The sequence below is a fragment of the Mauremys reevesii genome, linkage group 17 (assembly GCF_016161935.1).
Source record: "Mauremys reevesii isolate NIE-2019 linkage group 17, ASM1616193v1, whole genome shotgun sequence".
Classification (NCBI taxonomy): Eukaryota; Metazoa; Chordata; order Testudines; family Geoemydidae; genus Mauremys; species Mauremys reevesii.
This window is the reverse complement of record NC_052639.1, coordinates 4,638,244-4,660,550: the sequence shown is the minus strand read 5'-3', so window position 1 is coordinate 4,660,550 and position 22,307 is coordinate 4,638,244. Positions and strand designations below refer to the sequence as shown.

The 22,307-nt window shown below is 42.1% G+C and overlaps 1 protein-coding gene across 11 annotated transcripts in view; it reads right to left on the bottom strand.

The window, feature by feature from the left end:
- The window catches only part of MYO1D (myosin ID), a 350,229-nt gene that overhangs the window by 162,250 nt on the left and 165,672 nt on the right, over nt 1–22,307 (bottom strand). For all 11 annotated transcript variants that reach the window (XM_039504262.1, XM_039504271.1, XM_039504263.1 and 8 more), the window contains exons 17-19: nt 3,964–4,187; nt 2,514–2,658; nt 1,719–1,823 (exon numbers count right to left, since the gene is read on the bottom strand). In XM_039504262.1, the coding sequence (XP_039360196.1) occupies nt 1,719–1,823; nt 2,514–2,658; nt 3,964–4,187 (474 nt within the window). The remainder of the gene's footprint in view (nt 1–1,718; nt 1,824–2,513; nt 2,659–3,963; nt 4,188–22,307) is intronic.

Below are 22,307 nucleotides of genomic sequence, written 5' to 3'. Positions count from 1 at the left end.
GACACCATCAGCTCAGGTTTAAACAAAGACTGTGAATGGCTTGCCAACTACAGAACCAGTTTCTCCTCCCTTGGTTTTCACACCTCTACTGCTAGAAGAGGGCCTCATCCTCCCTGATTGATCTAACCTTGTTATCTCTAGCTTGCTTCTTGCTTGCATATATAAACCTGCCCCTGGAAATTTCCACTACTTGCATCGGACGAAGTGGGTATTCACCCACGAAAGCTCATGCTGCAAAACGTCTGTTAGTCTATAAGGTGCCACAGGATTCTTTGCTGCTTTTTGAATGCAGTTATTTTTTGTACAAAATTCTACATTTGTAAATTCAACTTTCACGATAAAGAGATAGCACTACAGTATTTGTATTAGCTGAACTGAAAAATACTATTGCTTTTGTTTTTTACAGTGAAAATATTTGTGATTAAAAAATAAAGTGAGCACTGTACACTTTATTCTATGTTGTAACTGAAATCAATACATTTGAAAATGTAGAAAACATTCAAAATATTTAAATAAATGGTATTCTATTATTGTTTAACAGTGTGATTAATCGTCATTTTTTGTATTGCCTTGACAGCCCTAATATAAATAACACAAGTATGAAGGGACAAAATTAGAAAGGCCAAGGCACAAAACAAGATCAAACTAGCTAGAGACATAAAGGGTAACAAGAAAACATTCTACTAATACAATAGAAGCAAGAGGAAGACCAAGGACAGGGTAGGCCCGTTACTCAATGAGTGCGGAAAAGCAGTAACAGAAAGTGTGGAACTGGTAGAGGTGCTTAATGATTTCTTTGTTTTGGTTTTCACCAAGAAGGTTGGTGGTGATTGGACGTCTAACATAGTTAATGCCAGTGAAAAGGAGGTAGGATCAGAGGCTAAAATAGGAAAAGAACAAGTTAAAAATTACTTAGACAAGTTAGATGTTTTCATGTCACCAGGGCCTGTGAAATGCATCCTAGAATACTCAAGGAGCTGCCTGAGGAGATATCTGAGCCATTAGCGATTATCTTTGAAAAATCACGGAGGATGGGAAAGATTCCAGAAGACTGGAAAAGGGCAAATAAAGTGACTATCTATAAAAAGGGAAATAAGGACAACCCAGGCAATTACAGACCAGCCGGCTTAACTTTAGTGCCCAGAAAGAAAATGGAGCAAATAATCAAGCAATTAATTTGCAAACATCTAGAAGATAAAAAGGTGACAAGTAACAGTCAAATCGTGTCAAACCAACCTGATCGGTTTCTTTGACAGGTTAATAACCCTTGTGGATGGGCGGAAGCAGTAGATGTGGTATTTCTTGACTTTAGTAAAGCTTTAGATACTGTATTGCATGATCTTCTCACAAACTAACTAGGGAAATGCAACCTAGATGGAGCTACATCACAAAGGAATTTAGAGAATAGTTTGTTACCCAGTGCCTGTGAGCTTTAGTGGAAAGCAACCTTCAATGACATGCCTTCTGTTCGGGCTGCTGCTTTGAACTCCACCTGATATATTACAGAAGATAAAATATCTACTCCAAACTCAATCTCCCTAAAGCAACAAACGAACAGAAAAGGCTACTCAGAATTCAAATATTTTCTCCTCATCCTTAGCATCAGAAAACTTCACTTCAGCCACAAGAAAATTAGTCTGTGGCATTTCTATTCCCAGCCTAGCTTTTGACTTTCTGTAGATTTCTCTCCTCCTCTATCAACCACTCATTCTGTTTACCTTGCGGACGTGACATGAGAAGAGCACATTCATGTACTTGTCCTTCCTCTTCAACTCATTGGCAATAAGGATGAAAGAGCCTGTGGTCTGAGGGTTATCTGGTTTCTGGAAGAGCAAACAAAAACACAATTTTTCTTAATTACCAAATAGAGCAATCATGCTTTGTCAACCTAGGCCTGATGGAATGGCAAGCTCACCAAGAAGTCTGTAATAAATTCCCTTATCAGGAGACTTTCAGTCATTTCCTTGCAGTACAGAAACACAGCATCCTGAGTTTTACATGCTTTTCTAAAGGACCTTTTAGAAACAAAGGGCTTAAGGGGAAAAGGAAGGCTCTAATAAGCTGGAACTACCTTTGAGGAAGATGCATAAGGAGATTTCCACTACACACTCAGAGGCAGACAGTTTAGCATTTTTCTCTGCCTAGACCTTCCGTTTATGCTATTTTCTAACTACTGCAATTTTAGTCTCATGTTGCATTTTTCATCCTATCTCTGGCCACTGGAAGAGTCAACTGACAATATTAATTGGTATCTTGATTAACAGTGGTCTCAAGAATAATGAGAATAAGGTTTGGTATTTACAAAATTATAGTTCTTAGCATAGTAAAAGTTGGAACCTTTTTAAAATATTTTACAGACTACTTCTTAACGGAGGAGTTGGACTGCATTTAATTTTTAGAACACACACTGTTTTCAGACTCTCCTCTCCTGATTCCCTTAGGCCTCACCAGGGAAGCTCTTCCCTGTTCAGCTGCACTGACTGAAGACTGAACATTTCTATCACAGCACTCACCGATGCAATATAGTTACCCTCCCAGGCTCTTTGTAGCCCAATATCTGCTCGGTGACCCTTCAACAATTCCATGGCAGCAACCTTAGCCCTGACCTGAGGCAGATCTTCTGGTGGGATGCTCTTGATAAGCACATTTGCTCTCCACCTGAAAAAAGAAAACAGAAATCAACTCCAAAGTTTATCTGTGCCCTATAGCAAGACCAGACTAATCTGGAGCCTTACGTGATTTACATTGGGAGGGTCGGGGTAAACAGACTTTTCTAGCTGCCATTATTCAGCTGAAGTCATTTTTCAAGCAACACACTTAAAGTGACTTTGTAAGAGATAGCATCACAATATTGGAGACAAACATGGAACTCCATGTTTATTGTCTCCAATTCCACAATAAAATGTTTTCCTACCTGCTAGTCCTGTAAACATGCCCTGGCATCCAAGAATCATGCTGGGCTGTTAGCACATCACCAGTAATAAAGGTTCTGCAAGCCAAATTCTTGGCTCAGCTATCCCATTTCCCTTTAATGACAGCCCTTAATTGAATCCAGGTATCCCTAATTCCCCACGTAGGTACCCCTAATTGACTTGAGATAACCCCTTCTCAGTTTATACGTACTGTCCGGCGCATATTTCAAGAGATGAGGGCAGCCTTGTCACCCGCCTCTCAGGCTTACCTCGAGCAGGTCCTGCAGAAGGATAATTCCCGCCCACCCCACACCCTCTGGATCTTTTCATCAGGCCCCTGTCCCGTGAGCCTCCCCGCTGCCCCACCCATACATACCTTGTGTGACCTGCAGCCGGTTTGCTTTTGAACTGTGCCACAGGCATATCTGTACACGCTCGTGCACCATACTCTCCATTTCCTCGCCCTCGTGTCCCACACTGACACTAAATGGTGGGACCTAATGCCACCTGTTGAGGGTGAGGAACCCCGGTGGGCCAGCTTATACTCCACCTTAGCCCCACGGCACGCCGGGGAAGTTCCTCTCTCCGGTCACGTATCCGGGCAGAGTTCCTCTGGGCAGCGTCCACTGGCTCCCTTGGCACCTTCAAGGAGCAGTGGGCGCTGTCCAGGGTTCTCTGCTCGCTGTCCCCTTCAGGCTCCCTATTTTTGACCCTTTGACCCACACACCTGTCCTTGTTAGTTTTTCAGCTGCCTCCCCTTAATTATTTGAGTCCCGGGCTCAGTGGATCCTCCTCATAGGCTGGGGGAGGGTCCTTTAGCCATGGGCAGGCTTTTACCTGCCCACCTCCCAGAACCCAATATGAGGACCCTTTTACAGCCATCCAGTCTGACTGTCACAATACACACAATATGTCTTCTACAGAATAAAGGTACATCTACTATATGAAAAATATATTCACATAAGAATCAATGGCCATTGCCAATTCTTATGTTTTAGTTTATGACAAAGATGCCTGTCATTTAGAATGAAATAAAGGGTTTTCCTTGTACCTGTGATAAATTGCCTGCAGTGCTTCTTCGAAACGGCGCAGCACTTTTGGAGGGCTGGGCCACTTCACATGCTTTCCATAATCCCTCATGGACCTGACGTTATGGAAGCGCCGGGTGACCTCACGGATGTAGGACTTCACCTTGTAGCGGCGGTAGTACTTAATTATTGTGAGGGCAGCCCTTGTCCTCTTATACCGAAGGCGAGCTAGTGTGCCCCTCCAGACCTAGAGGAGGAGAAGAGTTGAGATTTTTAACAATACGAAGCTGTGAAATCATTTACCTTCTAATATACTTTCACGTTCTGTTCCTACCCAAGTTCTGCAGCTTTTGTGCAGAAGGAAAAAAGAAAGTGATGCAGTTTTCGGGGATTCGCTTTTCTGTAAAACTTAAATTGGGTCAAAAATCCTGTTATACAGATGCTAATCCCAGAGCTGCTTCCATTCCTATGTATTTAGGGAGCAGAATTTTAGCACAGTATCAGCTAGAAATGAATAAAATAAATTCAGCAAAAGAGTAATTGATTTCAGCCATCACCCTTCTATGGAATTAAGCAAATCTTTGGTTCAAGTTACATCCCCAAACACTTCATCCCTCGTGTACTACTGTGCCACCTCCCTGCATTACAGGACTGGAGGAAAGGGAAAGGAAGAATGACGGGACAATAAGTATGGTGACCTCTGCTCAGCCAGATTAATCAGCACTCCCAAGATTCCCTGCTACATATATATCCTAGAGTGCACCACAAAACTCCGACAAGAAGCCCTAAAGGAGAAAATTTTGTATGCTCTCAGACTTCCTTTCAGACACATCATGCAAATAAAAAGGTTTCTGTCTAGCTTTGCTGGACCTTGATGGTAAATAATTTTTTCCTTTTTTTCTTTTGTTGCTGTGCCTGCTTTCAAGAAGAGAGAAGATGGGTGAGGTAATATCTTCTAGTGGACTAACTTATTTTGGTGAAAGAGAAACTCTGTGTAGCTTGAAAGCTTGTCTCTCTCACTAACAGCAGTTGGTCCAATAAAATATATTCCCTCCTCCCCTTGTCGCTCTAATATCCTGGGACCAACATGGCTGCGACAACATTGTTTTCAAGCAGTCTTCCCACTGCAAGTGCTGACCTGTCTGCAGTTCTGCCTCTATCAACACCAGATTCTTGATTTCATTACAATGTATAAAAGGAAAATTACCTTCACATGGGGGAAAATGCATTGCCCTAGCTGAGCAGGTAGCATTGTTCCTATCTAGTAACCAGATAACTTTAATGTGTTCATTTGAGTGCTCTCCAGCTAACATGCACATTCCTGAGAAATCAGCAAACAGCTGCCCTTCCACTTTAGTATCATCTACCAAGATGAAGGCTTATATTTTTATTTCCTCATAGGGTTACACTTGAAAGATAATGAGCCTCCTACCCATGAAAAGAGTGCTTCACAACTCACTCAGGGCTCTGCTACAGAATTTATTTCTCTCCTGAGCCCCACATATGCACATCAAGCCTTCTATTTACACAAGGATTAATTACCTAAGGCGATTTCCAGAGTGGAATTTATTTGTTGTATGAAGCGGTGTCAGAAGTTCTCTCTTGCAAGGTTTACTAAACATCTTCCTATATGTGTGAGAAGATTCAGGAGTCCTGACAGAGGAAAAACAGATCTACAGATGCTCTTCCCTAAAGAGCTAGAATATTTAAAGAGACACTAAGGCTCATGGGGCCTAAAAGGTACAGTAATATTTCTCAGAATGACCCTCTCCTCATTTTCGCTTTTAACTCACTCAAAGCCCTTGTGTAGTAGAAAACATCTCCAACCAATGGCTGGCCCCTCACCCTCAAGAGACTAGGCTTATTCCTGAAACAGACAGCAGGCTGCTCCCTTATGTGCTAGAACATGCTGTCTCTGTAGTAAATGGTCTCACCTTTAGCATGCCAAGAACTAAGAAGGAATCTGATCCCCTGTGTAACATTGCCTGAGCCCTTGACTTCCAGGCCAAAACAATTCTCCCACTACTTATTCCCTAATATTTGCATTTTTTGTTAGCTGGTAACCACAACACAACGGATTGTGAGTCAATCTCCCCACCAGACATGTCCCGGGGTGAAGACAGTCCTTAGAGTACACAATGTTAGATCATTCTCTACACCTTTCTGCAGAAAATCCAGGCTTTGGACACTTGCAAACGTCAACCTTTTAAGGAAGCATTTGCATAATATGCACTATGGCTTCTAGTATGGCGAGAGGGGATTACGTTCCAGGTAGCTGGAAGCATATTGTTACATATTGGCTAAGACCCTCCTTTCATGAACCAAGCCCTCGGAAATAAGATTCCTAGATTCCAAGGCTGGAAGGGACCATTGTGATTATCCAGTCTGATCTCCTCTATAACAGGCCATAGAACTTCCCTCAAAATATCCGTAGAGCAGATCTGTTAGAAAAACATCCAGTCTTGATTTAAAAATGGTCAGTGATGGAGAACCCACCACAACCCTTGGTACACTGTGCCAATGGTTAATCACCCTATCAAAAACGTATGCCTTATTTCCAGTCTGAATTTGTCCTGCTTCAACTTCCAGCCACTGGATCATGTCCCACCTTTCTCTTCTGGATTGAAGAGCCTATTATCACACATCTGATCCCCATGTAGGTACTTATAGACTAATCAACTCACCCTTTAACCTTCTCTTTGTTAAGATAAATAGATTGAGTTCCTTGAATCAATCACTATAAGAATTGGTTTCTAATCCCTTAATCATTCTCATAGCTCTTCTCTGAACCTTCTCCAATTTATCAACATCCTTCTGGAATTGTGGACACCAGAACTGGCCACAGTACTCCAGAAGTGGTCGCTCCAGTGCCAGAGGTAAAATAATCTCTCTACTCCTACTTGAGACTCCCCTGTTTATGCATCCCAGAATCCCATTAGTTCTTTTGGCCATAGCATCATATTGGGAGCTCATGTTCAGCTGATTATCCACCATAATCCTCAAATCTTTTTAAGAGTCACTGCTTCCCAGGAGAAAGTCCGCCATTGTGGAACTATGGCCTACTTCTTTGTTCCTAGATGTATACATTTACATTTAGCCATATTCAGACACACATTGTTTGCTGGCACCAAGCGATCCCAATCACTCTGAATCAGTGTCTTGTCCTCTTCATTATTTACCACTTCTCCAATTTTTGTATCATCTGCAAACTTTACTAGTGATGATTTTATGATTTCTTTCTGGTTATTGATGAAAATGTTAAATAGCATAGGGCCAAGAATAGATCACAGCAGGACCTCACTGGAAACACACCAGCTCAATGATGATTCCCCATTTACAATCACATTTTGAGACCTGTTAGCCAGTTTTTAATCTATTTAGCATATGCATCATTCTAGGTTTTTTTTAATCAAAATATCATGCTGTACCAAGCCAAATGCCTTACAGAAATCTAAGTATATTCCATCAACACTATCTCCTTTATTGATCAAACTTGATTTTTTTTTTAATAAGCTTACAAGTAAAACGATCTATTTTCCATAAACCCATGTTGACTGGTATTAATTACATTACCCTCCTTCAATTTCTTTATTGAGTTACTCCGGAGGCACAGAATTCATACTGTCCGCAGATTTCTTTGCTTCCCGCAGAAAAAATGGGGGAGCAAATAAATCTGTGGGGAACATGTGCCCCATCCCTGGCAACCCAGGCGCCTCTGCCCGGAGCAGCCGGCAGAGATGTAGATCACTGTGCAGAGGAGTGGGGAGACTGGGTGTGAGTGGAGAGATGTTAAGGGGGCAGGGCTGGGCACATGCCTGCCTGCGAATGAGCAAGCAACACTCTGTCCCTCTCACTTGCTATTGTGGTGCCCCTGGCTTGGAGGAGTAGGACTTTGAGGCAGAAACGTAAAAACTAAGTAGGCAGGCTGCTAATGTTCTCATTGCCAGTTAATTGTTCCCATTCTTAGTCAATTCCCCCAGAAGGCTAAAAACCATGTAAAAGTTTTAAGGCTCCATTGCCAGAGTGGTGTAAAGCAGCAGTTCTCAACTGGGGGTCTGCAGCTCCCTGGAGGTCCACGAGCCCTTTTCAGGGGGGCCACAGGGCCCTGCAGCTAAAACTCAGAGCCTGAGCCCCAGCACCCCCCGCGGGGCTGAAGCCGGGAGCTGTGGGGCTGAAGCCCTGATCCCCAACACACCCCACAGGGATGAAGCCAGGAGCCGTGGGGCTGAATCCCGAGCCCTGGTGCTCCCCACAGGGCGGAAGCCCTGAGTCCATGGGTGGAGTTGTGGGGGGAGCACAGAGGGCATTGCCCCCCACAAACAGCAGTGCAAGAGCAGGGCAGTCCCTGGGGCAGCTTAACCATGCCACACCCACCTCCTTCTCTCCTCATCCCCTGGGGCCAGGTCAGAGGTGGGAAGCAGGAGTCGGGAAGTGCAGGGCAACCCACGAGTCCCCTCCTCCTTCGCTGAGCCCTGGAGTTTTCATAGCATGGTGGAGTGAGGGGGAGGGAAACTCAGAAAGAAAAAGATTGAGAGCCCCTGGAGTAAAGGAGCCTTATCGTAAATGACAGTAAGGGAATCCTCAAGCTAGGAAGATCTATGTGCTTTTTCACTTTTTTCCTGTGCCAGTGTGGCACAATGGGGTTACATTAGAGCTCAGGATCTATTTTACTTACCCATTAAAAAATGCAGGACAATGATTTGCAAAAGTGTATGACTTTCATATGTGAAAGTCTGAGCAATTTAAAATGACATTCTACTTTACTTTTATTCTGGTGTTGGGTACAAATGGCAGTACGTCATGCTGGTGGGTGAGTGGCACTATGTGAAAGAAGGCAGAGGCAAATACATAAAAAAATTAAATGAATCAGACAGTACCATAGCATCTCTATGGATAGAAGTTCCATGTTTGAATAAGAGTATAGCAATAGGAATATCCTATCGACCACCTGACCAGGATGGTGATGGTGACTGTGAAATGCTCAGGGGGATTAGAGAGGCTACAAACATAGAAAACTCAATAAAAATGGGGGATTTCAACTATCCCCATATTGACTGGTACATGTTGTGACGGGTTTGGTCACAGAGACCCCCTTGGGACTGTCACCTGACATGCTGAAATTACCTGAGCCTGTTTTCCCCTCATGGCTTAGGACTCCAGAACCCTGCCCTGTTGAGCCAGACACGTTAACCTGCTGCAATATAGACCCAGGTCTGAACCAAAGCTACAGGCTTTAACTGAAAACCACTCAGCAGGTCACCTATCTCCAGCACCCACACACCCAGTTCCCAATGGGATCCAAACCCCAAATAAATCCATTTTACTCTGTATAAAGCTTATACAGGGTAAACTCATGAATTGTCTGCCCTCTAACACTGCTAGAGAGATATGCACAGATGTTTGCTCCCCCAGGTATTAATCACTTACTCTAGGTTTGTTAATAAACAAAAGTGATTTTATTAAGTATAAAAAGTAGGATTTAAGTGGTTTCAAGTAATAACAGACAGAACAAAGTAAGTTACCAAGAAAAATAAAACAAAACACGCAAGTCTAAGCCTAATACATTTAAGAAACTGAGTACAGGTAAATCTCACTCTCAGAGATGTGCCAATAAGCTTCTTTCACAGACTAGACTCCTCCTTGGTCTGGGCCCAATCCTTTCCCCTAGTACAGTCCTTGTTAGTTCCTGCTCAGGTGGTAACTAGGGGATTTCTCATGACTGGCAGCCTCCTTGTTCTGTTCTACCCCCTTTTATAGCTTATGACTAGCTTCATGCGCTGCGCAAGGCGCGCGCTGAGTTTTTAAGTACCCATAGCTTTGTCCCAAAGTGGGAACCCTTTGTCTCTCTGGATCCCCATCCCTCCTTCTAAATGGAAAAGCACCAAATCTAAGATGGATTCCAGTATCATGTGACATGGTCACATGTTCTGTGAGACTCCAGGTTTCATTCTTCCAGGGATGGCCTACACATCCCCAGGAAAGTTTGCAAGTAAACAGAGCCATTCACAACCAATTGTCCTAGTCAATGGGAGCCATCAAGATTCCAAGCCACCATTAACGGCCCACACTTTGCATAATTACAATAGGACTACAGAGTAATACTTCATATTTCTAGTCTGCAAGATGCATGGAAATGTTTTAAAAACACAATAATAGAAGCTCAAACTAAATATACACCCAAATTTAAAATAATAAGAGAAACAAAAAATGCCACCATGGCTAAACAGAGTAAGAGAGTCGCTTAGAGGCAACAAGACATCTTTTAAAAATTGGAAACCAAATCCTACTGAGGAAAATAGAAAGGAGCATAAACTCTGGCAAGTCTAGTGAAAAAGGATAATTAGGAGGCCAAAAAAGAATTAGAAGAGCAACTAGCAAAAGGCACAATAACTAACAGCAAAAATCTTTTAAGTACATCAGAAGCAGGAAGACTGCCAAACAATCATTGGGGCCACTGGATGACTGAGGTGCTAAAGGAGCACTCAAATACGACAAAGCCATTGCAGAGAAGCTAAATGAATTCTTTGCATTGGTCTTCACTGAAGAGGATGTGAGGGAAGATTCCCTCACCTGAAGGAAAAAAACCAGGAGTACTTGTGGCACCTTAAAGACTATTTTTAGGTGGCTAATCTGAGGAACTGTCCAAGATTCAGGTGTCGATAGAGGTGGTTTTGGAACAAATTGAGAAATTAAACAGTACTAAATCACCAAGACCAGATGGTGTTTACCAAGAATTCTGAAGGAACTCAAATATGAAAATGCAGAACTGTGGTATGTAACCTATCGCTTTAATCAGCCTCTGCACGAGATCACTGGAAGATAGCTAACATAATGCCAATTTTTTTTTAAAAAGGCCCAGAGGTGATCCTGGCAATTACAGACTGGTAAGTCTAACTTCAATACTAGGCAAATTGATTGAAACTACAGTAAAGAATAGAATCATCAGATGCATAGGTCGTGTACACACTATAAAGTTGCGTTGACTCAAGTTACATTGGCATACAGCCATCGCAGTTACACATCACTTGTGCACATGCATACTTGACTCGTTTTATTGGCAGTGTGCATAGTCACCAAGAGTGCTTGTATCAATGTAGAGCACCATGGGTAGGTATTCCACTATGCTGCTGGCTACCGTACAGTGCACTGTCTTTTGTGAAGTTTAGGCAACACATGATGAGGCTGAAACGAGTCACATGGGGTGACTGGAAGCATCTTCCCAGTTTGCAACTATCTCCATTCCATAACATTATCTACAGCTCATAATTTGTGTCTTTTTTTCAAAACCCTACAAACCCATGCAGTTCTCCTTGTTGGCCACCATCTCTAACAGAAAATGAACAGATCTGCACTACTGTCATGAGCAGTGCAAACACGGAGAACACAATCTTGGAGTATTTGCAAGGCTGCAAGAAGAACTGAGTGAGTGGGGAACCTGACGATTCCTTGGAGGACAGATTGGTGTGGGACCTAGTAAGAACCAATTCAAAGTCGTTGGTGGCGTTCACAGAGCAGTTGCAGATAGTGGAGTGCTGCTTCTGGTCCTGAGAAACAAGTGCTGACTGGTGGGATCAGACTGTAACACAGGTTTGGGATGACAAGTAGTGGCTGCAGAACTTTTGGATGTGCAAGGCCACATTCCTGATCTGTGCACTGAACTCAACCAAGCCCTCCAGTGCAGGGACACCAAAATGAGAGCTGCACTGACAATGGAGAAGCGAGTGGCAACTGCACTGTGGAAACCTGCAACGCCAGATTGCTACCAGTCAGTCGGATCAATTTGGAGTCAGGAAATCCACTGTGGGGGCCATTGTCATGCAAGTGTGCAGAGCCATTAAATCACCTCTTGCTGTGCACTCTCGGCAACATGCAGGACATGGTGGATGGATCTGCAGCAATGGGGCTCCCGAACTGTGGTGGAGCAATAGACAGCATGCCTGTCTGCCCTATTCTGGCAACAGACCACCTTGCCACTGAGTACATCAACAGAAAGAGCTACTTTTCTATGGTTATGCAAGCATTTTGGGATGCTTCATGGACATCAAATGTGGGCTGATCAGGGAAGGTGCATGATGCTCTCATCTTTAAGAACACAGGACTGTTCAGAAAGCTACAAACAGGGACTCTCTTTCCCAGCCGGCCAATCTACCACTGGGAATGTAGAAATGCCGACAGTGATCCCGGGGGACCCAGCCCACCCCTTGCTCATGAAGCCGTACACCAGCCACCTTGACAGCAAGGAATGATTCAGCTACAGCTCAGCAGGTGCAGAATGACAGCTGAATGTGCCTTTGGTAGAGTGAAGAGTTGCTGATGTTTACTCACAAGATTGGATCTCAGTGAGAAAAATATCAGGAAAAAGATCTTGGAGTCATTGTGGATAGTTCTCTGAAGATGTCCACGCAGTGTGCAGAGGTGGTCAAAAAAGCAAACAGGATGTTAGGAATCATTAAAAAGGGGATAGAGAATAAGACTGAGAATATATTATTGCCCTTATATAAAATTGATGGTCCGCCCACATCTTGAATACTGAGTACAGATGTGGTCTCCTCATCTCACTAGAAAAGGTTCAGAAAAGGGTAACTAAAATGATTAGGGGTTTGGAGAGGGTCCCATATGAGGAAAGATTAAAGAGGCTAGGACTCTTCAGCTTGGAAAAGAGGAGACTAAGGGGGGATATGATAGAGGTATATAAAATCATGAGTGATGTGGAGAAAGTGGATAAGAAAAAGTTATTTACTTATTCCCATAATAGAAGAACTAGGAGTCACCAAATGAAATTAATGGGCAGCAGGTTTAAAACAAATAAAAGGAAGTTCTTCTTCATGCAGCGCACAGTCAACTTGTGGAACTCCTTACCTGAGGAGGTTGTGAAAGCTAGGACTATAACAGCGTTTAAAAGGGAACTGGATAAATTCATGGTGGTTAGGTCCATAAATGGCTATTAGCCAGGATGGTTAAGGAATGATGTCCCTAGTCTCTGTTTGTCAGAGGATGGAGATGGATGGCAGGAGAGAGATCACTTGATCATTGCCAGTAGGTTCACTCCCTCTGGGGCACCTGGCATTGGCCACTGTCGGTAGACAGATACTGGGCTAGATGGACCTTTGGTCTGACCTGGTACAGCCGTTCTTATCCCAATGGTTATATCTCCCTGCTGTGTCCTGCATAATGTGTGTGAAGAAAATGGGGGAAGTTTCCACCGGGTGGAGTGGCTGTCTGCTGAATTTGAACAGCCAGAAACAAGAGCTATTAAAAGAGCTCAGCACGGAGCTATATGGCTCAGGGAAGGTTTGAAAGACCATTTTAACACTGAGCCATAGTAGTGTGTGTTATTGTAGTGTGCTCTACTTGGCCCTGCTCTTTTATGGCCTGGTGAGACTTGTGTGGTGATTGTGGTACATGGAGGAATAAAACATTGTCAATATGAGGAAAGATTAAAAAGACTGGAACTGTTCAGCAGGGAAAAGATAATGGAGGGATATGATAGAGGTCTATAAAACCATGAATGGTGTGGAGAAAATGAATAAGAAACTGTTATTTAACCCTTCACATAACACATGAACCAGGGGTCACCCAATGAAATTAATAGGCAGCAGATGTAAAACAAACAAAGGGAAGTATTTCTTCACACAACACATGGTCAACCTGTGGAACTCATTGCCAGGGGATGTTGTGAAGGCCAAAAGCACAACTGGGTTAAAAAAGAATTTGATAAGTTCATGGAGGATAGGGCTATCAATGGCTATTAGCCAAGATGTTCAGGGATGCAACCCCATGCTCTGGATACCCCTAAGCCTCAGACTGCCAGATGCTAGGCCTGGACAACAGGGGATGGATCACTCAATGATTGCCCTGTACTGTTAATTCCTTCTGAAGCATCTGGCACCGGCCACTATTGGAAGACAGGATAGTGGCCTAGAGGGACCATTGGTCTGACCCAGTAGGGCCAGTCTTATGTCCAGCAAGCTCCTCAGCAAGCTCTTTTAAAAAAACCTCTTGGATTTCTGGAGCTGGTTTTATTTCTACTTATGTAATCAGAAGCAAAATCTTAACTCCGCTGCTTGAAAGCATGCGCTTCTCAAAAGAAGAGATTACCAGAATTTTAACATTGCACAACGCTAATATCAGGCTACGTCTATACTACAGATCTTACCGCGGCACAGCAGCTGCACTGGTGTATGCTCAATCGTGGAGCCACTCTATGCTGATGGGAGAGAGTTCTCCCAGCGGCATAATTAAACCACCCCCAATGAGCAGCAATTGTGTCTCCCAACAACATAGTGCTGTCCATACCAGTGCTTTTGTCGGTATAGTTTGTCTGTGGGTGTTTTTTTTCCACACCCAACTGACAAAAGTTCAGGTGCATACATAGCCTCAGTCTCAGAAACAGCTAGGCCATTTTGGTGGAAACTTTCCAAAACAATTCAGCCTTAACCAGATATCTGGCATGAAAAATTTCAACCCACACTGTTAAAAAGGGAAGAAGGAAGACCCAGGGAACTACAGGCCAGTCAGTCTCACCTCAGTCCCTGGAAAAATCATGTAACAGGTCCTCAAGGAATCAATCCTGAACCACTTAAAGGAGGGGAAAGTGATCAGGAACAGTCAGCATGGATTCACCAAGGGCAAGTCATGCCTGACTAACCTAATTGCCTTCTATGATGAGATAACCGGCTCTGTGGATGAGGGGAAAGCAGTGGATGTGCTATTTCTGGACTTTAGCAAAGCTTTTGATACAAAAAAACAGGAGTACTTGTGGCACCTTAAAGACTAACAAGTTTATTTTAGCATGAGCTTTCGTGAGCTAAAGCTCACTTCTTCGGATGCATAGAATGGAACACACAGACAGGAGATATTTATACATACAGAGAACATGAAAAGGTGGAAGTATGCATACCAACAGGCAGAGTCTAATCAATTGAGATGAGCTATCGTTAGCAGGAGGAAAAAAAACTTTTTGAAGTGATAATTAAGATGGCCCATAGAAGGTGTGAGGAGAACTTAACATAGAGAAATAGATTCAATTGGTGTAATGACCCAACCATTCCCAGTCTTTATTTAGACCACAGTTAATGGTATCTAGTTTGCATATTAATTCAAGTTCAGCAGTCTCTCTTTGGAGTCTGTTTTTGAAGTTTTTTTGTTGCAAAATTGCCACCTTCAAGTCTGTCACTGAGTGGTTATAAAGGTTGAAGTGTTCTCCCACTGGTTTTTGATACAGTCTCCCACAGTATTCTTGCCAGCAAGTTAAAGAAGTCTGGGCTGGATGAATGGACGGTAAGGTGGATAGAAAACTGGCTAGATGGTCGGGCTCAACGGGTAGTGATCAATGGTTCCATGTCTAGTTGGCAGCCGGTATCAAGTGGAGTGCCCCAAGGGTCGGTGCTGGGGCCGGTTTTATTCAATATCTTCATTAACGATCTGGAGGATGGTGTGGACTGCACCCTTAGCAAGTTTGCAGATGACACTAAACTGGGAGGAGTGGTTGATACGCTGGAGGGTAGGGATAGGATACAGAGGGACCTAGACAAATTAGAGGATTGGGCCAAAAGAAGTATGATGAGGTTGAACAAGGACAAGTGCAGAGTCCTGCACTTAGGATGGAAGAATCCCATGCACTGCTACAGACTAGGGACCGAATGGCTGGGCAGCAGTTCTGCAGAAAAGGACCTAGGGGTTACGGTGGACAAAAAGCTGAATATGAGTCAACAGTGTGCCCTTGTTGCCAAGAAGGCTAATGGCATTTTGGGCTGTATAAGTAGGGGCATTTCCAGCAGATCGAGGGATGTGATCATTCCCCTCTACTCAGCACTGGTGAGGCCTCATTTGGAGTACTGTGTCCAGTTTTGGGCCCCACACTACAAGAAGGATGTGGATAAATTGGAGAGAGTCCAGCAGAGGGCAACAAAAATGATTAGGGGGCTGGAGCACATGACTTATGAGGAGAGGCTGAGGGAACTGGGATTGTTTAGTCTGCAGAAGAGAAGAATGAGGGGGGATTTGATAGCTGCTTTCAACTACCTGAAAGGGGGTTCCAAAGAGGATGGATCTAGATTGTTCTCAGTGGTAGAAGATGACAGAACAAGGAGTAATGGTCTCAAGTTGCAGAGGGGGAGGTTTAGGTTGGACATTAGGAAAAACTTTTTCACTAGTAGGGTGGTGAAGAACTGGAATGGGTTACCTAGGGAAGTAGTGGAATCTCCTTCCTTAGAGGTTTTTAAGGTCAGGCTTGACAAAGCCCTGGCTGGGATGATTTAGTTGGGTTTGGTCCTGCTTTGAGCAGGGGGTTGGACTAGATGACCTCCTGAGGTCCCTTCCAACCCTGAGATTCTATGATTCTATGGCAATGTTATACACAACTGAAAACAGGATCTTGTAGTGAGAAGTGTCAGGCAACATTAATAGTCAGAGCTACCAGCCCCATCTATAATTAACCCCCCAAATTATTCTTTTCTCTGTTTTCTCGTTTGGTTTTAGAATGTAAACACTTGGGGGCCCTTTGCCTTTATTTAGCTGTCTTATACCATGGTGAGCATATAGTTAACACTTAAAATAATAGAGCAATAGCATTAAGTCATTACTGACCCAGATTGGATCTGAATTGGTGATCTAGAGGTGGAAGGCTCTATATCATTAGCAGTCTTTTGATCCATACAGTGCCTCGTTCTCTCTCTTTCTCACACACACACACACGAAAAATACATTTCCGTATCTAACCAGCCATTAAAATGAGGTAAAGCAGCTAGACACAGAGGGGAAACTAAGCCTTAAGGGACCACCTTAAAAGTATTCTAAAGTTTTCCAAGGCTGTCTCCACGATTTGTTATGTGCAGCCTAACAATAAGTACAACAGCAACCTTGAGAATGAATTTATATAAACACTATCATAGTCAGAGTAAAAACCATTAATCTAATTTTTTAAAAAGTTCTTAACTCCTAGAACATAATAAAATTACTGATAATCTACAGATGCACTGAAGCAGAACAAAAACAAACAGTTTTAAGGTACAGCACAATCCAGTTTCTTAGACTTTCAGTTAAGTGCAAGTTGGTCACATCCCAAGAGTGTATATGCAGTCTCTCTGAAATCTTTGGAAATAAGGTGGTATTGGAGAAAAGTCCTAGTGAAGCACCAGTTGTCCTAGGCTTCTTTTACAGATGTCGTATCATATGCTGCTTCAACTCTTGCTCTTATGATGCAACTGGAAACCTTTAATGGATCTCCCAGGTTATACCACAAAAGGGAAACTCTCAGGCTTGTCAAACTTAAAACAGGGGGCCTGGGGTTGCAATTCAGACTTTCCGAGAGAATGCAGAGTAAACAGATTAGTCTAATAGATGCTTTCTAGTCATCTTTCCCCAGGTTATTGTCTGACTGAAGTCACCAAGGGTGGGATTTGTGCTTTTTGATTTCTTGGGAAAGACCAAAATAAAAGGTAGATATCCAATCCTCTTATCCTGAATCAAAACTTGCTATAGATGACACACTCGAGCCAGGTGGCCAATAAAGGGTATATTCCAATTAAAATGCAAAACACCATCATGGCACTGGTGAGCTCCAATCTCTATATTTAGCAAGTGTCTGGCTCACTTTCCATCTAATTTCCATAATCAATTAGACCCAAGGCTTGTGCATCCTTCCTAACTGCAGAATAAGATTAGGAGCAAAGTCTTAATGCATTCATTTTCACTGCTCAAACAGTTGCTCTCACGTAAAACTTTTGTTTACTAGGGCAAAGAAAGAGTTCCAGTTAAATAAACATACTTACAACTACCACCAGTGGAAAATTAGAGGGAAGAAACTTGACTTGAAATTGAGGTTTCTTCCCAGTTTTTGTTTTTCCAAAAGAGCCAATGCTTGTTCTCTTCTGGACTGATTTTACTTTTCCTTTAATCCCCATATAACAGCAAGGTGATATGTGCTTTATGAGTGTCCATAGACAGATGGATCCAATTTCCCCCATACTACACTAGACTTTTAGCTACGTTTCAAGATGCTTCCAGCTAAGCCAATCTATACCATCACATGGACAGCTAATGTGGATTCGGCCACACCAAACTATGTTAAAAATTTTCATGACACATCTGATTATGGGTATCAATGCAATATTAGCGTCAAAGCCTAGCCGGAACTATTTAAAAACCACAGGACTTTTAAAGCAACCATGCACAATATTCAGTTGAATTGAAAAAAACATGAATCCCCACCTATGTTCTTCTCCAATCTTTAGTTTGCCCTGGACAGGCTCTCCAGACTTTGAAAATCTGTTTCCCCTACCAGCTGTGGTGGTTAAATGGATAATGGGAAGCAGATGAGGAGTGTTTTTTAAAAGGGCCAATTTCACAAAGCTGAAAACACTTGTGAGCCAAATCAGCTGGGAGGAAGAGTTTAATTGGAAAAATATGACTGATAATTGGGAATTGCTTAAGAACACTTTACTAGATGCCCAAAAAACCACAATCAAGGAATAAGGCCGTATTGGTTAAAAAAACTAACCTGGTTTAGAGAAGTGAAAGCGCTATAAAATGTAAAAATATACAACAAACGGAAGGAAGGAAGATGATGATAGTAATGAATATAAATTAGAAGCTAGGAATTACAGAAAATTGCTTCCCTTACCAAAGGGGGACATACAGTCAGCGAAGTTAAGGACAATAAGGAGGAATTTAACTATATCAGGAACAAAAAGAATACTAATACTGGTAATGGCCCATTACTAGATGCAATGGTAGAATTATTATTATTATTAATAGTAATGCAAAAAAGGCAGAAGTGTTCAATAAATATTTCTGTTCTGTAGCTGGAAAAATCAGATGATATGGTCATATGATGATGATGAAATATTTTCCATTCCAACAATAAATTAGGAGGATGTTAAACAGCAGCTACTATAGCTAGGCATTTTTAAATCAACTGGTCCAGGAGCCCAAGAGCTTTAAAATAGCTGGTTGAGGAGCTCACTGGACCATTCATGTTGATTTTCAGTATGTCTTGGAACACTGGGGAAGCTCCAGAAGACTGGAAGAAAGCTAACGTTGTGATATTTAAAAAAGGTAAACGAGATGACTCAAGTAATTATAGGCTTGTCAGTCTGACATCAATCTCAGGCAAGATAATGGAGTGGCTGATATGAGATTCCACTAAGAAAGAATTAAAGAAAGGTACTATAATTAATACCAAACAACATGGGTTTATGAAAAATAGATTGTCAAAATAACCTGATTTTCTTTTATTAGATTACAAGTTGGGTAGATAAAGTAATAGTGTTGACATAATATACTTAGACTTCTGTAAGGCATTTGACTGGTAAAGCATGACGTTTTGATTAAAAAAATAGAATACAAAATTAACATGGTACACATTAAAATGGATTAAAAGCTGGCTAACTGATAGGTCTCAAAACGTAATTGTAAACAGGGAATCATCATTGATTGGGTGTTTCTCTACTGGAGTCTCAAAAAGGTCCTATGTTCATTATTTAACATTTTGATCAATGACCTGGAGTGGGGGGGGTCAGGGGGGAAAAGGTCATCACTGAAAGTTTGACAATGACACAAATTGGGAGAATGATAAATAATGAAGAACAGATCACTGATTCAGAGCATTCTGGATCTCTTAGTAAGCTGGGTACCAGCAAACAATATGCACCCGAATATAACTAAATGTTAATATATATATATAGGAACATAGAGTGTAGGCCATACTTACAGGATGGAGGACTCTATCCTGGGAAGCAGTGACTCTGAACAAGATCTGGGGAGTCATGGTGGATAATTAGCTAAATACATGAGCTCCCAGTGCAATAATGTGGCCAAAAGGGCTAATGAGACCCTTGGATACATAAACAGGGGAATCTCAAGTAGGTTATTTTACCTTTGAATTTGGTGCTGGTGCGACTGCTGCTGAAATCTTGTGTCCAGTTCTGGTGTCCACAATTTAAGAAGGATGCTGATAAGTTGGAGAGGGTACAGAGAAGAGCCACAAGAATGATTAAAGGATTAGAAGCCATGCCTTATAGTGATAGATTCTAGGGGCTCAATTTATGTAGCTTAAGAAAGAGAAGGTTATCTGGTGAGCTGATTACACTAAGTACCTGGCAAGGAGGAACAAATATTGAATAATGGGCTCTTCAGTCTAGCAGACAAAGGTATAACATGATCCAAAAGTTCAAACAGAAGGTAAACAGATCCAGACTACAAATAAGGCATAAATTTTTAATAGTTAGGGTAATTAACCCTTGAAACTACCTACCACAGTTGTGCTAGATTCTTCATCACTGACCAAGATTTGATGTTTTTCTAAAAGATCTGTTCTAGGAATTATTTTGAGGGAGTTCTCTGCCCCGTGTTGTGCAGAAGGTCAGGCTAGATGGTCCCTTCTGGCCTTCGAATCTATCAATCTAAAGTACATTGGCTATGACATAGAATGAGTCATTTTCCTTCTATGAGATATGGTGGCAGGAGTCCTCCAAAAGTGTATTGAATCATACAGTTGTTTCTTACCGACGTATATTCAGCACTAAATCTAAGAATACATCAAGGTCACCTTGTACAGACAGTTGTGCTGTGCAGAAAAGGGATAATCTAATATGCGTGGTACTCCACATTCATATTCCAATTGTATGTTGGCAGCGTAATCAAGAGAAAAATGCAACTCCAAAGCCACAACAGCTGCTGTAATTCATTCTGTGTGAATGGTTTAAAAAGGATTCAGGAATACAACTTCTTTCTGAAACTGCTATGATTTATTGAGCGGCTTTTATCTAGTACAGGGTCCAAGCTTCTGCCTGACCAAGTTGGAATTTCAACACCTGAGTCTGGCACAACTTGAGGATGTAGAGCATATATGTATGAAAAAAATCAAGAGATGTGCTACAGTTCTTACTAGTAGCCATTACTAGGTATTCCCCCGGTCACATTTTTGATGATTCTAAAGTAGTAATCGCCTTCTGGTTTTCCTTTCTCAAAGCAAATATATTTTTCAGTAAATGTAATTACACTTTCTTAGATTTTTTAAATTAAAGAGCTTGTCCAAAAGCCTTGTATACAAATTAAAATGTACAATTCATACACAACTTCAGAAGATAGAATACAAAAGATTCTTGAAGTGTTCACCTTTAAGTATAAAATATAGTATAATTCATATGTAATATTTCTGTGCAAGATATGGACACGTGTTAAAATGCATGCCAATAGGTCCTCTCAGTTCTAGCCAGCAGGTTAACAAAAGGGGTGTGCAGGTACATCTTCAAAATTTGAACTGAAATTCAGCCAAACTCTACCCAAATTCACACAACTAAAATAAACCTAATCCAGATTAACCCCACCTTCACAGTCACCAACAAACAGGCAAAAACCAAAATTAAATATTCTATTCTAGGGACTTCAACCTTCCCCATATCTCTCAATCTCCCCACCACCACCCCCACAAGCCCAAGAAAATAGATAGGCCTTGCAAAGTGCCCGTAAGGCCATAAATTTGGGCTATTTTGGATATAGGGTGGCAACAGCATCTCAGTCATGGACCTTTCATAGAAAACCAAGATCTGGATTTGTACAGACACCACATAATTTCAAATAATATAAAATGACTCATTAAGACCATGAGATGATGCTATCCAAACACACAAACAAGCAAAAAGTGCAGTTTAAATTAAAAAAACAAACCAAGCCTTTGTAAATTAAATACCAGTTTCATGCTGCAGAAGGTACATGAACCTTGGGAAAATAGTTCATGCTTGCTATAACCTAACACACCCCCTCCCACTAGGCCTCCTTCACACTTGCCTGAAGTGTTTCTTGATCAATATTTCATGCTGCCCTAGTATAGTTGCCCTCAAGGCATCCAAACTGAGAAGAAAAAAACACCCTAGCTAGAAAATTCACATAGATGTGAACCTTGCTACACAGCTTCTGAAAGGTCTCAAAATGGGAGATGTTATTAAACATTTAAGTCAAAAGTGCAGCACATAAATAGCATGTAGGGCTGCATTTAACTCCTCTGAATACCAGGTGTTAGAGAATAAATGCTCAGACCTGAATCCAGGTTTTAATTATGTGACTTCCAATTGTGCTTCAAAGACCTCATCTCCTTGCAGACAAGGGATATGAGGGAGTGGACAGTACTCCAGTACTGAGCCCACTGAGCCACTTGCATGCACGATTTGTGACAAATTCCTTTAGTTCAAGTTTATAAAGCAAGCAGGTACAATATGGTACACCTCTACTCCGATATAACGCAACCCGATGTAACAGGAATTTGGATATGACGTGGTAAAGCAGGGCTCCGGGGGGTGGGGCTGCGCACTCTGGCAGATCAAAGCAAGTTCAATATAATGCGGTTTCACCTATAACGCGGTAAGAT